Raw genomic sequence first — 16,535 nt, 5'->3', positions numbered from 1 at the left:
GGTGAACATATCTGTCATAAACAAGAAGAAGAATCACAATAAGAATCATTAAACAGCCAAATCAAAGTGAAAAGGTTATAAGAAATCTAGTGATAAGTCGATACACCTCTCACTCTTCAAATGTCCTAGTGGTGTAAACCAATCAGATGAAAGCTGATGTCTGCATCATCAGAGTCAGTTATTCAGACTTACACGCTGAGATGGAGAGATCAACAGTTACGGTCACAGCACTTTTAAGTAAGAATATACCTTTATATAATTTACATCTATAAATTATTTATCAATTTAGTAATTTTTAACAATAATTTTTATTTATCGATGTGATAATCTTGCAGATGTTTTGCTGTTCATTCAGACAAAAATTCACGGAGCTGAAATCGAGATGAAGGTCAGACCAGGAGACAACATCACTCTCATCTGTGACCGTCCTTTAACTCATGGTTCCACCATTGTATGGATAAGAAACTGCTCTCATGAACATCAACCCCCTCTTGTATTAGATCATAAGATAATGTATGAAGAAGACTCCCCACATTTTAGCTTTCGTCGAAACCCCAACATTGATTCTTTAGATCTACACATTAATAACGTTACAGCTTCTGACCTTGGACTGTACTACTGTGCTGAGATCATAAGAAAGGCAAATTATGATGAAAATAGTAGTACGTACAGAACAGAATTTTACTATTATGGAAAACAAACAACACGACTCTCCTTCCCTGGTAAGAAAATACCTTTGACAGTTGTTTTTAATTACCATAATGTAGAATAATACAATAATAATAACTCAAAACATCACTTTTTTGAGCCAGGGACTGCCAGTTCCGAACCCTCCAGCACCCTCTCAACCCCTCCAGTATCAGATTGTTTTCTCTGCTGGACGCTGCTCTTCAGTTTATGTCCTGTGTGTGTTCTCTTTTTCCTCATTTGTGTGTACTGCCTCTGTAAGAAGAAAACTACAGGTACTTCATTCTATCCATACTTTTTCTTCCTTTCCTCAGCATCTTTTATTTTAAATGGATATCTAGTTTAAATGCTTTTGTTAATGATCAGACCTTGCATCCGCAGAGTTTGCAAACAAAAATGTCAGTCATGCAACTTGGATCGGCAAAAACCATTTAAAACATATTTATGGAAGTGGTGTTTCCTTTTTAAAATCTTATTTCAGACCGTGGGACCGATCAGAAAGACAAGATAAGAAGTAGAGACTCTCCTGAGGTATGAACAACACAAACACGCTCATGTTTGGCTACTACAAAGAATATTTGTTATTCTGTCTTATTGCTTAAACAAAATACTTAATTCAGAATATTGCAATAACTTTCATCTCAGGGTGATGATGTGTGTTATGCATCCTTGGATGTAACAACCAGACCGAAGCGACTCGAGAAGAAGCAACCACAGAATTCTGACAGTATTACTTATGCTCCGGTCAGAACAGAGACTGTACAAAACTTTGGATGAGGATTGTGTATCTGACATTAAGAAAAGATGTAGCTGTCATTGTTTCAATCTTTTGACCAAAACAATGAAAGTCCCGACAAAAATGTACCTGCAGTGATTTTGCAATTGAATGGATGTACAACTCAAAAACAACTTACTTGTCAAGTAGTTTTCCCAGATTGGTCAATGTGAGATCCGTACACTTTTTTAATTAAATTTAGTAAACGTAAAATATTCCTCTGTAGAAGATTCAAAGGTGTTTTGTTTTTGGGGGAAAGGGCTCTATCATTTTCAGTAATATACATACTTTGAACCACAAATGTTTCCACTTAAGATCAACACAGACAGAAAAGGCAGGATGTTGTGGGTGTAAATGCTTGCTTATGGGGTCAGTCTGTGGTGGAGTTTATTTAAATGCATGCCGTGTCTGCAGCTTTCATTCTCTGATGGTTGAGAAAAACTTTATCATTACTAAATTTATTAAAATCAGATTGAATGTCTCAATTGTTTGTTTGACAAATCATTGGTAAACTAGTAGAGATATTGCAGGTTTAATCCAAGTTCAAACACAAAGGGGCGGTTTCCTGGACAGGGAACAAGAGGACTACTCATAAACCCTGTGCGAGAAATAGGTTTATTACCAATTTAGGTAAAAATCCAGATTATTCCACAAAATCTCTACAGCTTGCTTTATACTTTAAATGTATTTACAAGAAACCCACTTAAACGTGTGTTTTGATTGTAATCATCTTATCTTTACTTTACATTTAACATTTACTTTTTCACTAAGTAGTCTTTGTGCATCTTTCATGTCAAAGGTACAGAGAAAATAAAACGTGATGAAGAAACATGATCCAATGACCCAGTTGATTCCATCCCCCCATTGTAACAAACTGTAGAATTGAGTGTCAAAGAGGAACCAGTGGTTAAAAACGTCATAATTTGTGGTGAACCCCTTTGCACGGAGACCCAGATGAATCATTCAGGTTAAGGGTCGTTTTAAAGATTTAAAAACATCATGTAACATTTTAAAACTATAGATATTTAAATACAAGTGAAGCAAGTAATTTGCATTGTTTTATTATCATCTTTGATGCCTGCACCACTTACTTATCCCTTCATGGTGACAGTAATGTTTAATAGAAAGGTAGGGTTTCTAACTTCAGAAGATGAAAACAAAGTCTTCACTCTTTTAAGGATATTAAAACTCCATCATCTGTCGTAAACTCGTTATTGTCACGTAAGGCTCTCACGTGAACACACGCACGGTCCATGCACACGCACGCAAGCACGCACACACATACACACACTAATGGATAAGTTCTTTTCAGTAATTTAGTAACTGTACCTACACACCGATACCTTGTACAGACCGTACATTAGACTACTAACACATCAATTAAATATGACTGATACAATAACATTTACATGTTTAATGTGTACTGGGTGGCCAGCAAAGAGCTTGTACTATAGTCGCAAAATTATAAACTCACACCCAAAAGTATGTAATTGTGTAAATAGCACAGTTGTTTAAGTTTGAGTATTTGAACTTTTATTATGTGTTTTGGTGACCCCCTTTGAGAAACGCTTGTGTAGAGAGGATCAGAAGACATTCAGCACATTGGACAGTTCCCGTGGACTGACGATACTAAAATATTGTCAGCGGAATCTTTAGCCATATTTGAGAAAGTCTATTGTAAACACCTGACCTAATAATACAGACACCTATTTCTATCTCTTTCCCACATTTTCTAAAAAAGATTGTCACATCATGGGCAAAAAAGGTCAATTTGTTTTATTTCAGTTGCAACTTGACACAATGATCAATGCAAGTAAACGTCAAGAATAACAGACCTAAATAAGTTTTTTAATACTTTAAAATTTTGTGCTTTGCTCTTGTGTTTTAAAATGTGTTAAAATTATAGATTATTTATACAAAATATATATGAATTGATGGGCATGTGCGTTACATCTGCGACCCACAGTGCGCACGTTGATAACCAAACTGAATGAGGTTAAGCTACACCTGTAGTGAGCACCACTTGCAGAAAAAGCATTGAGGCCACAGACTTACACCAGGAAGACAAGAGGACCACATGTGTAAATCCTGTTAAACAGAAACTTTACATCACCTGTGTTGGACTGTAAAAACTGTTATTTTACTGTTTTCGCATCATTTTGAAATGAAGTAAAACTATGTCAATCTACCGAAATAATCTGCAAAACACCCAACGTCTGTTACGTTCTTCTGTGTTTGTCTGAGTGGTGTTCCTCATTAAAGTTCTGTTTTGATCCCATTAGCCATCTATTCTCCCCAGTTTATGACAGAATCCTGTTCAACAAAAGTAAAAAAATAAGTTGGTCTGTATGCTCGGTCTTTAGAAACAGTACTTGACTCGGGTATGTTTAAATGTCTATACTAATGATATTGTTATTGTTGTGTTAAGAACATGCAAATATTATAAAATTCAGAAGTGGTGTTTTGTTGTCACAGGATGTTAGTGGTTTTATGTGTGAATTTTAATCCTGCTAAGGGACTCTACCTTCTCGTTGTTTTTCTTAAGTATTCTCTAAACCACATATGTTTCCATTGGTTTCGGTGACTGTGTTTTTACTTTAGTAACAACAGCTTTCGTTTATGTAATGTTAAGGTACGCAGTTGTTAGACACTTTCTGTACAGTATATTTCAGATCAATACATATAATAATTCAATTATCATATATATTAATCTAAACGAAAAGAATCAATTCCAAAACATAAGTGTATGAGAGGCCTTGAGAAGAAAACCCTCCCACAACAGTGAACCAATCAGATAACAGCTGACATATTATTAAGGACCTTCACCCTTATCAGTCAATAGCAAGCTGACTCTGAGATGAAGCTCATTAGAGGAATCCTCAGCACACTTATTTGAAAGGCTGCGCGTGCATTTACACTAAATAAATGATATCAGTATATATAATGAGGGGATACAGTCAAGTATGGAGTACCAGTATGGAAACAGAAAAACTCATCTATCTGTGTCGGGAAAGAAACCATTCTTACTTTTTTTGATATTGATACGATTTAAATTACATGTTTTACTTATAGTTGAAGTACAAGTATGGAAACAGAAGAAAGTATCTCTATCTTTCAGGTAAGTATTTCAAATTTTCTGTACGTTGCTGTTCTCATGTACGTTTGAAAAATTAAAGCCAAAAGAATTAAGAACCATAACTTACATATATAACTTATATAACAAGTTTATTTCGAATCAGTGCCTTCCGAGTACCACCGTCCTAAAATTTCTGAATTGAAATGTAATTGCTGGACTCATCTGTCATTGCTTCTCATCTCTTTACTCCTCTCTGCTGCTTGTTTTTACTGCATCTGTCAAGCTCAAACTACAGGTACTCATTCACTGTTCAGTCATTTAATAAAAACCTCACAAGTGTAATTGTGAGTAAAGCTGTTAACAATTACGGTGCATTATAGTAACTCATTCGCCAATTTCTTTCATTCATTGCATTACGTGATTTTCCATTTAAGTCTGTTGTTGATAAGATAAAGCGATATTCTTTAATGCTTTAATAAATAAAAGTTTTATTAACTAAAAACAAATAATTACTAATGAAGGTGTTTGGATATACTCAACAACATAATTTTGAAGTATTTATAAATTAAGAAGTTTGCATGTTGAGTAAAAAAGTTGAATCGGCATGAAGAAACCATACTGAGAAGAACACCATACTGGCATATTTCTTTGTCATATTTTCTTTGTTTTTTTCAGGATCCGAGCTAAATGCAGATAAACCAAAAAGGTAGACATTTTTGTCATTATGCTTGCAGTATTTTCTATTTCTAAAATTACAGTTTAGGTTTAATTAAATGTCTCTGTTTTTCATTTAAGTTGGATATACGGAGGCACATCAGAGTGAGAAGAGTAAAAAGTTCTGCACCCAATCTGAAGTCACTTACAGACTACAAACATCTGCTCATCCCTACAAGATATAGGCATTTTAAAGCTATTGCCAGATCTCATATCTTACATAACTCATTTGTACTCTTCTCAGTTATGAACTTACAAACATGCATCACAACTTTTTACCATATTTTGTAAATCACAAGAATATCATAATTTGTATTTTCGATATTTAAATAAAATGCTTCTTAATAAGCGTAAAAGTGAAAAGTGTAATTATTTGCACCATTGTCATGAAATTTTATATATAAAAAATAAAATCAGTAGGTTGAGTCTTTTTTATCAAATGTTATTTTCAGGGTTTAAATTTTGTTTTAAAATTAGAATTACTTTAACATTTGATGTGATGAAGCTCATTGGGTAAAAGGTATAAGGAGCACAAATTTTGTGTGTTTCATGTTAACTATACTCTTTTTAGATGTTTTAGGATAAGGACTTTACCCTGCCCACTTGCATAAGATTTCTGTAAATTTATAACAGTAAAGGTTGTCACATCAAACAAAAATTGCAATAAACAAAGTAGAGTTATATAAACCACACTGAGCTACCTCCTCTTGCTCAATAAGCATTCTAACCTGATGGGTCTGATGATGACCAGTGATGAGACAAAAGACATGAAATACAAGTCAAGATTAGATCATGTTCATTCAAGGTGGTCCGACTGAAAGATCTGTTTTGTAATGCTTTGTAAAGATCAGAATTTTTATTTATAATAGTCTCACCTATGAAACAAATCACCCTGTGATTTTAGTTGCTTGTGTGTAATGTTGCTGTAAGAGCATAAACAATCCAAAATGATAAAGCTCAAAGTTCAGTACCAAGCGAGATATTGTCTTTAACAGAATTCGCTTTTCAAGCTACGCGCTAATCTACTTTCACTTTCATCACAGTCCTACAGCTGGTAATATGAATTCAGCTACACACATTCTATGATAACCAACGGTCAAAAACCAGCCTCCATGACTTTAACATCGTCTGTGAAAGCTGTTCTGTGTAATACACTGATATTGTGTGTGTGTGCGCATACCTCTTAAACACTTCTGTGAAACATCTTTTGAAGTCCTGCTTGCAAATGCTTCTAGGTCAATTTGCTTGTTTTATTATCCAAATTGGGTCCAATATAAAAAGTAAAAACTAATGCTTCTGTGTAATTAGTGTTTATTAATATAACCGGTCTGACGCCATTTGGTCCGGTGTCATTTCCCTCTACAAGAAATTGTGATCTCAAAGATTGAGGTTTGCACATGCACTAGCAGACCACCATTACACTTCAATCGATCCGATTTTTAACTGATAAAGTAAAGTTGACTCCATTGTTACTTTTTATTGCTAAAAGCCAACGTTTATGAATACACGTGGATTGAGAGAGGCACCGACCAACCACAACAGCCTGAGAAGCGGAAGCTCGCTGATATGGTGGGTGAGATATCTTCACACACACTCTAAGCAGGGAACCAATCACGACAGACCTGGTCAGCTTTACCAATCAGAGCGTTTTGGAAGGAGGTAAATTACATACAGTAGACCGGAAGAAATCCACTCGATTTGTTAGAAGAGGGACAGCCATGAACAGCAGACTTAAAATTTAAAATTTTGAAATTAGAAACATGAAAATCCATAAAGCATAATCAAAACAGCAAAAGACTGGCTTCTTTAAAGCTAGCATTGAACATTTCAGGACTTAAAGAGCAATGTGGAGATTGTAGTGGTGAGTTTGCGAATTGCAACCAACGGCTCACAGGACAAAGTCCGTTTATGTGCCGGATGAGATAACGTATTTACGAAACGCGCTCTGTGGAACATTTTGTCCTTTTAGGGATACTACACAAATGTTGTGTCAAATTCCATGTACATCTGTAGTTCTAAGAGACACTTTAGACATGTTAAAACAGGAAACCACAACCTTGTTTTTATGTCGATGCCCCTAAATGTTAGCTAGTGCCTACATGCAAATGGAATGGAACAATTGTGGTTGGAAGTTTGACCCAGAGCGATACACGTCTCACATTCTTGTACAAAAAATGCATGCAACTGAGTAAATAAATCAGTTGTCTAAAGGCTATTAAAAATAATAGCCATTCCTGAAGAAGAAAAGTTTGTAGTTCTCTCACATTTTATCCAGATTGAAGCTATGATGTGAGTGTTGATGTAAATGTGTTTTTACTCTTGATAAAATTTCAATGTCTGCTGTTTCATTCACATCTTAGTTCAATTTGTTATTATTGCATATATTAATAATGACATTGATAATGACATCACACCTTATCACAAGGCTAAAAAAAGATTTTTTCTCGCTTACCAATAATCATCTAGATATGTAATTTGTGGATTCCATGATGTGCAACAATAAACGTGAAGAGAAAGTGGTCCAAAAGAAAGGCTTGTGGTTTCCTGTTTTCATGTGTTTAGATGTTGTTGCCATGCAGCTTTGCAGTTTGTCCCACTATAACAAAACAAAATAGCTCATAGGCCTAAACGATGGTCCTTCTGATCAGTTCTGATTTAATGATCCTGTTTCATTTTAAGACACTCATGACAGGACTTTTTATCAGTATTTAATAAAAATTTGCCAAAAAACACAAAGCTCAAAACAACTAAGCCAGAGCATAACTGTTCATGAGGACATTTGTGATTGGTTGATACACCTCTCACTCTTCAAATGTCCAACTCAATTTATAGTGGTCTGAACCAGTCAGAGTCAGTTATTCACACTTACTCGCTGAGATGGAGAGAGCAAGAGTTTATTTTAAAGCGTTTATATGTAAGACAAATAAAAATGATTCTGTATTATTTATATTTATTAAAATTATGCAAGATTATTTCTGAGTAATAGTTATTAGTTTTGAAGATAATGATTATGAATATTATTTTTTGCTACTGCAGATGTTTTACTCTTCAGTCAGAAAATCTATGGAACAGAAATTGAGATGAAGGTCAGTCCAGGAGACAACATCACTCTCTACTGTGATCGTCCTTTAACTCATGATTCTATTGTATGGATAAGAAACTGCTCTCATGAACATCAACCTTCTCTCATATTGGATTACAAAATAATGTTTCAAGAAACATTCAGACGTTTTAGTTTTCCTAGAAACTCGACTGTGAATTCTTTTGACCTACATATAACTAGCATCACAGTCTCTGATCTGGGACTGTACTACTGTGCTGAATTGGAGAGAAAAGTAAAAGATGAAAATGGCATTTTATACTCAACAGATGTGTACTATTATGGAAATCGAACAACACGTGTCTCTCTGGCTGGTAAGAAATTCTTTCAACTATTGTAACTATTGAAATTCTTTATTGTAAACTATTACTTTGATCTTTACACATGTTATGCTTGTAAACTGCCATTCTCGATGAAGACATAAAAAAGGAATTAAGATAATTTTTTTTACATTCACTGCTATGATTTTCTTTGTTTGTTTGCTCAAGTAACTTTGTGTCCGGGACCGTTTACCACCGCCTTACAACCTCCTGTATCAGACTGTTTTCTCTGCTGGACGCTGCTCCTCAGTGTTTGTCCTGTTTGTGTTCTCTTCTGCCTCATCTGTGTGTACTGTCTCTGTCAGAAAACAGGTATTTATTTATGTTGTTTCTAAATTTTATCAACAGTCCACCCACAAAATGTACTTGTTATGCAACATATTTCTAAATAGATAATTTAAAATGCATTTAAAGAAGTGGTGTTTTCCTTTTGACAACCCATTTCAGATCAAGGAACAGAGCTCAAAGGAAAGACAAAAAGTAGAAATACTTTTGAGGTACAAACAACATAGACAGACATACTTATACATGTATACATGCATACACATACATACTCAGAATTATTTGCTTTACATAATTAATTCAGAATTACAATCATTTGTATTTTAGGGAGGTGATGATAATGAGGTGTGTTATGCTTCCGTGGATGTGATAACCAGAAGAGAGAAAAAAATTATGAAAAAGCAACTACAGATTTCTGACTTTAGCACATACGCTGCGGTCAAAACAGACAAGAACACATTTTTACAATAAGCACTTTACATTTTCTAAGGTTAAGAGATGTACGTTCAGGTCCTTGTCAAAGCAGCAGCTTTTGCGGCTAAATTAGTTTTTCATCCAACAAAAATACGTTTTTAGCGTGGTGAATGTTAGAGCAACCATTTTAAAGCACAGTTAACAGAAGTGTATTTTCTCAGTACAGCTTAAAGACTTCTCTACATATTTTCATATGTCTTCTTGACAGGTTATTTTTGCAAAACTTCGCTACAAGTGTTTCTTGATGTCTTTTATTCTCAGACATTTAGATGATCTTGACCACAAATGCTTCCACTTAAGCTCAATGCATAACAGATGAAGACAGACTGAACAAGTGTGTGATGGTGTAAATGCATATGTGGTCAGTTTGTGGTGGAGTTGAACGCATGCTGTGTCTGCAGCAACTGTTGCATATTTTTTATTACTTTCTTGACTTTACAGTTATGTGTTTTTTACAAATAACATTATAGTAAAGAAAACTGATTTTCTTATTCACGCCAGATAGAGAATTCAGTCTTAGTCAAAGCAGTCATTGTGGAGAGAAATTAGAAATTCTATACTTACATTGGCAGTTAATAAAGTCCTTAGTTTATGTGAATATAATAGAACTTATAAAAACGATTCATAAATCAACATGGTGTGTGTTGTGTCTCAGTTGGTTTAATATTCCAATGCACTGTGTAACAACCTTTAGATTTGAGTTAGTGGTAAGGTGGAACCAGAAATTAGAAACCATCATATAGTGAGTGCCTTTTGTAATGAAACAGATGAATCATTATCATCAAAACTAAGGTTCCTCACGGCAGTTGCTTTTAGTCAAACTGAATATTATATCTATTTATTTTGGGGAGAGTTTTGGCGACCCCTGTTGAGAAACGCTTGTATAGAGAATCAGTACACATTCAGCACACTGGACAGCTCACGGGTTGACTTTCGATACGGAAGACTGAAGGGTTTCAAAATTTCATTTTTTCCTGTAGTCAGTCTAAAGAAGGTAGTTTAGTTTCAAAATCACAGACAAAGTCTCAGTTTGTTTATATAAGGGAGACTTTTGTAAAAAAAAAATGTTTTTTTTTTATTTTACTAAGAAATCTGCAGCATTTGCGAAATAATAAAAGGGCAGATGTTCATATCATGAGTTTTGTCTAATTTGTCTAAACTCATTTAAAAAAAAAATCACGAATGAATCTTAGCGTGAGATCAGTATTGTGAATCGCATCACATCTTGAGCTGAGTGAATCTTTACATCCCTGTGAACTATACTGTAATGTATTACATATTTGTTTACATTTAGGTTGTGAGAACAGTGCAGTTATCACTGGCCTATTTCAAATTTTTTAAAGGTATCAATCATTGCCATCAACCTTAAATCTCTACAATACACTCTATTTGTACTTGGCTCAGTTGTGAAATTTCTTAAATATATATATGATAATAAGAACATAAATACAAACTAAACACATGTCTGGGCCCTCTTTTGCCGGCAGTCCTGTCGATTTGTCTTTTTATGCTCCCGAACTCCTCCGTGGGAGATACGGGGCCGGTGTGCGCACAGCTGATTTCCACTATCACTCACACCACCAGTCACGCCACACAGCTTCTGTCACGCCTTCCTCGCTACAGACACCTCTTCATTTACATTTAGATTTATGCATTTGGCAGACGCTTTTATCCAAAGCTACTAAGATTGCTTTATCCTATACATTTTACATAGGTATTTGCAATCCCCTGGGATCGAACCCACAACCTTGCGTTGTTAATGCAGTGCTCTTACCACTGAGCTACAGGAAAGCTAAGTTCATATTTATTAATAAGGAATATCATGTTATGGATGTGACAATCCTGAAAATGGGACTTACCATACTATGAAAAACCATGCACTCTAAATAATAAAACAAATTATTCATGGTAAGGTCGACTGTTACACAGTTCAAAGTAGGGAAGGAAGGAGGTGGGAACCGGCAAAAATTTAATAAACATTATTCAAAAATAAACAAACAATAACACGGAAGTAAATGACCGGCAGCCACCTTACGGTCGACTGCTGGCCACAAGAACATAAATATAAAACTTAAAACATATATCCGGGCCCGGTCCTCTCTTGTCTGTTGTCCTGTCGCTCATCCTCTTATGCTCCTGATCTCCTCCGTGAGATATGCGGGACCGGTGTTCGTACGGCTCCCACTATCACTTACCCCTAACTAAGGAAACAAAGTGTGTGGGCAGACCAAATATTCGGTCGCAGTAGTTGTAAAGTTCACAAAGTTTGAACAAAGTGCACTCAAAGTGGTCTGAATGAAATACTTGTGGGTTTCCTGTTTTCACGTGTTGCCTTGCAGGTTTGCAGGTTTGCAGTTTTGATCCACTATTGTAAAACAAAAAAGCTCACGAAAACAGTCCTCCAGATGAACTTTGAATAAATGGACTAGTTTCCTTTCCAACACATGCTGGTCAAAATGTACAGAGCAAAGTTTTACAAGCATTTCTTTAAACAACAAAAAGCACATCAGCCAAAACAGAATGAAACTGGTTAGGTTGTTGATTGGTTGATACACATCTCATTCTTCAACTGTCCAACTCAGTTTCCTGTTGGTGTGAACCAATCAGATGAGCTGATATATCTACATCACAAGAGACAGTTATTCACTCGTGGAGATGGAGAGATCAAGAGTGACTGTTACCGCGCTTATGTGTAAGACACATTCAATTGTATCTTTATGTGAAGTAACTGATGTAAGCTTGCATAACTGAAAAATAATTGGGATTAGTTTTTATGCCAGTGTCACTTTTAAGTAAGCTATCATTAATATTCCTCTTGCAGATGTTTCACTATTCTGTCAGATAAGAATCTGTGGAGCAGAGATTGAGATGAAGGTCAGACCAGGAGACAACATCACTATCATCTGTGACCGTCCTATAACTCATGGTTCCTTTGTATGGATAAGAAACTGCTCTCATGAACATCAACCCTCTCTCATTATAGATTTCACAAATCTGTATGTAACGTACGAAAGGTTCCCACATTTCAGCATTCTTCAAAACTCCAACAATTCTTTTGATCTACATATTACTAACATTACAGTCTCTGATCTGGGACTGTACTACTGCGCTGAGTTCGAAAGCAAATTAAATAAAGATGAAAAAGGCTGCACATACATGTCTGATGTGTACTATTATGGAAACCGAAGAACCCGTGTCTCACTCGCTGGTAAGAAAACACTTTGTCAGTTGTTATGATATCTTATTTAAAAAAATGTTAATAATAAAAGTATGAATATTTATCATTATGTTTCAAACTATAGTGACTTCTGGGCCCTACACCACCGTCTCCCCCCCTCCTGTATCAAATTGTTTCTCCTGCTGTACCGTTTTATTCAGTGTTTGTCCTGTGTGTGTTCTCTTCTGCTCCATCTGTGTTTACTGCCTCTGTCAGAAGAAAACTGCAGGTATTTATTTATATTCTACTTTTCTTTGCACTCATTTTTACGTTTGGATAATTACATTTTTTCAATTGCATGCGTTTTATACTAGGAAAGACGTCACACAAAGAGAGAGAGACGTTTGCTATTCATGCAACTTATATGAGAAAACAACTTTTGAATTCACCTGTACCTGTTTTTATTTCTTTATGGTCTCTAAACCTTTTCCATTATAAAAAATATTTTGTGCAACTTATCAGGATATGCTTACTTTCTATAAATGTTTCAAGCACATTCAATCAAAAAGATTCCATGTTGCCGACAATCTAGCCTGACGAAGCCTTAAGTTTCTGTATCGGATCTGCAATATACATTTTCTCACAGTCTTTGCATACTTATTGTTTTAGGATGTGAGAAGAGTGCAGAGGCGCTCACAGGACGTGTCATGAAGGTACAGTTTCCATTTCATTGCCATCAGCCTTAAACTCTTATTTTTTTTTCATTTTTATCGTGTTTAAAATGACAGGTTTGAAATCACTAAATCTTGTATTTATTTCAGGTGTATCCGACAGAGAAACATCAGTGTGAGACGAGTGAAAGCGGAAAGTTCTGCTTCCACTCTGAGGTCAAATATAGTCTACTCTCATCTTCACATCCCTATGCTAAAATGTGACTCTCCCTGCTAAATGTACGCAAACCTGATTACCAGTATTAAATGATTACTCAACTCTTTTTGTACTTGCCTATGTACAATTCATTTGCATATTTAGTAAATCAAATAAAAAGATCATTAAAGAACTTAATAAATTACATTATTTTGTATGTTTTATTAATAGCCTTTTAAGCTAATTTTGGCACGTTTACAGTTATGAATATTAATGTGCATTGGCCCTGTAAATAAAAATAATAATATTTGAATAAAAGAGGAGAATCTTATTATTTGCAGTATTTCATAAATTAAAGATGGAATCAGTCTATTTTGGTTATTTGATTGTAAATATTTAGGTTATATACTTTAAAATCACAATTATTGTTTGAAGTGATGACGACAAAGCTGTTCACTTGAAAACAGCGTTTTCTGCAGAATAATGATTGATCCATGTATTTTAGGATTATTTCATTACAGAGAATTGATTTATAAAGCATCTGCATCATTACACATGTTAAGGGCCTGTACGTTTTAAACCCAACAAAAATGGTGTCCACGTCCAAAATCTTTCACAACTCAAATGCGTAAAACATAAACTTTGTTACTTTGTTTTTATAGCTCATTGGATCCAAGGATACCACTTTATTACAACTGAGTTAATTTGGAACTGTGAGTTCAGACCGGATAATATGTTGCAGCAGTGAATGTGAAGAATTCAAAGTGGTCTGAATGAAATCTCTGTGGGTTACCTGTTTTAAATGCTTATCAGACCTTCAACAATAGAAAAAGCATCAGTGCTCTTCGGGCATTTTAGAAGCACCTTTATTACACCTGATTTATCCTAATCTCATTATCAGAGAATTGTGAAACATTAAATGTGCAAGTCACCTTAATGACACACCTAAAATTTGCATTGGAAGGGTTTGACTCAAAATTGCTTACACTATGTATGACGGATGATGTAAAATAGTATTTTAAAAGGTTGATCATTCACCTGCATTTCACTATTCAAATCTACAGCCAATGTAAACCTTTAAAGTCATAAAACTTTAGAAATGTGTGTAGTTCTAAGGTAGGATGTAAACAAGTTGAAACAGGAAACCACAACTTTGTGCTTGCTGCTCTGACTAATAAGTGTAGTGCGTTCCATGAAGTGTGAAAATAGACTCAAACAATTTGTGGCTTGTAACACTTTTTTTATAACCACTAGGTCCAGACCCTAATACAGGTCTCATTCTAATATATATATTGTTCTAGCAGAGGTCATTTGAATTAAAATTGAGTTTTGAAAGATATTTGAAATCATAATCAGTTAACAGGTAAAATCAATCGACCCCTATGTGAATTTCGGCAACCCTGTTGAGAAACACTTCTGTAGTGGATCATAAGAAATTCAGCACATTGGACAGCTCCAAATGACGAAAACAAACATGCACTTTTAATGCCTCATTTCTAACCTTGATGAATATCAACTGTGGTTTAACTATAGTAACCATACTTCTTGGATTTAAATAACCACAGTAGCCACACATTTTTGTATGTTTTTTTGTTGTTGCCAAAATATGGCTACAGTACAGCATTTTCACTAAAATGAAATGGTAAAAGCATTACCACATTGCAGACATATGTTTGCATATTGTGCATTTAAATGACATATTTTCTTACAATAATTCTTAAGAGTTATTTATATGGACTAAAGCAGCATTTCTTTAACCAATTTAATTATGTTCACAGTTCGCACTCTGTTGACTTAATACAAAATACTATATAAATAATATTCAGTATGGCAACTGATGACTTCAAAATCATGACACAATCTGTGTTTATGATTAGAATTCTGATGAGTTTTATTCTGTAGCTGTATTCATTTTATTTGGTAGTTTCAGAATCTACAGTTCGCAGTGAGGGGCCAATAACCTGTAAACAGATCTACTTGTTATTGAAACTTTAAATGAAGCTGAAGTAAATAAATACATTTCTAATTTATTATTTGTAAAGAGGTGCATTTTCAACAATAGCAAAATACTATTTTTGTTATAACTTATTATTGTTTGTTCATAACATATTTGGTGCTGCACTTTGTGTACAAACTACATATTGGCATCGATTTTGAGAAAGATGCCTCAGGCAAAGTTATTCACACCTAAAGCCACAAGGACTAATGGAGACATTTTTTTTCGATGACCAATGTGCAACTAAATAATGTGAGGTGAGAAATGGATGACGTGTTATAGAAGTAAATGTGAAGAGTTTTGTAAGTGGTCTGATCAAAAGGCTTGCTGGTTTCCTGTTTTGACAAGTTTATATTTTATTGTTAACTCGTACTCTAGCTGTGCAGTTTTACCCACTTTACAAAATAAAGAAGCTTAAGAATTATAGAGCAACAGATAAACTTTGATTTAATGGACTGTGACAGATGTCTGATGTGTATTATTATGGAATCCAAAGAATATGTCTCACTCGCTGGTAAGAAACACTTTCGTCAGTTGTTATAATATCCTTTGTAATTTTTACTTTTAATGTATATTATATTGCATTTCTGTCAATAGATCCTCCAAAAAATAACACACTGGCCCTTTAAATAAACTGGGTTACAAAACACATCATCTCAATTTATGACACATTATGTTTTATTTGATCTGTGACATTCCCATGAACAAGGAAGGAATACTTTTTAAAATGTCTAGTTGAAAATGCATATAATATTTTGTACCAGAGACCATTTTCTGGAGAATGGTATTTTTAAGATTCTTTAAGTAGCCATTTGGTGTTCATTTAACAGCAGGTTAAAGTAAAGGTAACTGGATTTGTCATTATATTTTACTTTAAAGTGAATTAATTTTAATTTTTCAACGATCAGAGAGTTTGCATACACAACATGCATACAAACTTCAAACTGACCACCAAAGCATTTACACCCACACAACATCTTGCCTACCTCTGTCTCATTTGTGTTGAACTTGAGTGGAAACATTTGTGGTCAAGGTTATTAGAATAACAGAGCGTTCCCCAAGAAACACAGCTTGTGAAATCAAGCAA

At 34.6% G+C, this 16,535-nt stretch overlaps 2 protein-coding genes across 2 annotated transcripts; both read left to right on the top strand.

Moving 5' to 3' along the window:
- The first annotated feature begins 202 nt into the window (after nucleotides 1–202).
- On the top strand, nucleotides 203–1,897 carry LOC130413030 (uncharacterized). The gene is made up of 5 exons (XM_056737916.1): nucleotides 203–237; nucleotides 336–722; nucleotides 813–962; nucleotides 1,169–1,218; nucleotides 1,333–1,897. The coding sequence occupies exons 2-5, from the start codon at nucleotides 383–385 to the stop codon at nucleotides 1,462–1,464; spliced, it is 672 nt and encodes a 223-aa protein (XP_056593894.1). The 5' UTR covers nucleotides 203–237; nucleotides 336–382; the 3' UTR covers nucleotides 1,465–1,897.
- Nucleotides 1,898–8,088: 6,191 nt separating this feature from the next.
- LOC130410638 (uncharacterized) lies at nucleotides 8,089–13,621 on the top strand. Its single transcript, XM_056735424.1, has 10 exons — nucleotides 8,089–8,166; nucleotides 8,289–8,338; nucleotides 8,622–8,666; nucleotides 8,841–8,984; nucleotides 9,120–9,169; nucleotides 12,011–12,120; nucleotides 12,250–12,636; nucleotides 12,731–12,874; nucleotides 13,255–13,298; nucleotides 13,407–13,621. The coding sequence occupies exons 6-10, from the start codon at nucleotides 12,084–12,086 to the stop codon at nucleotides 13,518–13,520; spliced, it is 726 nt and encodes a 241-aa protein (XP_056591402.1). The 5' UTR covers nucleotides 8,089–8,166; nucleotides 8,289–8,338; nucleotides 8,622–8,666; nucleotides 8,841–8,984; nucleotides 9,120–9,169; nucleotides 12,011–12,083; the 3' UTR covers nucleotides 13,521–13,621.
- The last annotated feature ends 2,914 nt before the right edge of the window (nucleotides 13,622–16,535 follow it).

The sequence above is a fragment of the Triplophysa dalaica genome, chromosome 2 (assembly GCF_015846415.1).
Source record: "Triplophysa dalaica isolate WHDGS20190420 chromosome 2, ASM1584641v1, whole genome shotgun sequence".
Lineage (NCBI taxonomy): Eukaryota > Metazoa > Chordata > Actinopteri > Cypriniformes > Nemacheilidae > Triplophysa > Triplophysa dalaica.
The sequence above is the reverse complement of the archived record's forward strand: the minus strand, read 5'-3'. Positions and strand labels throughout refer to the sequence as shown.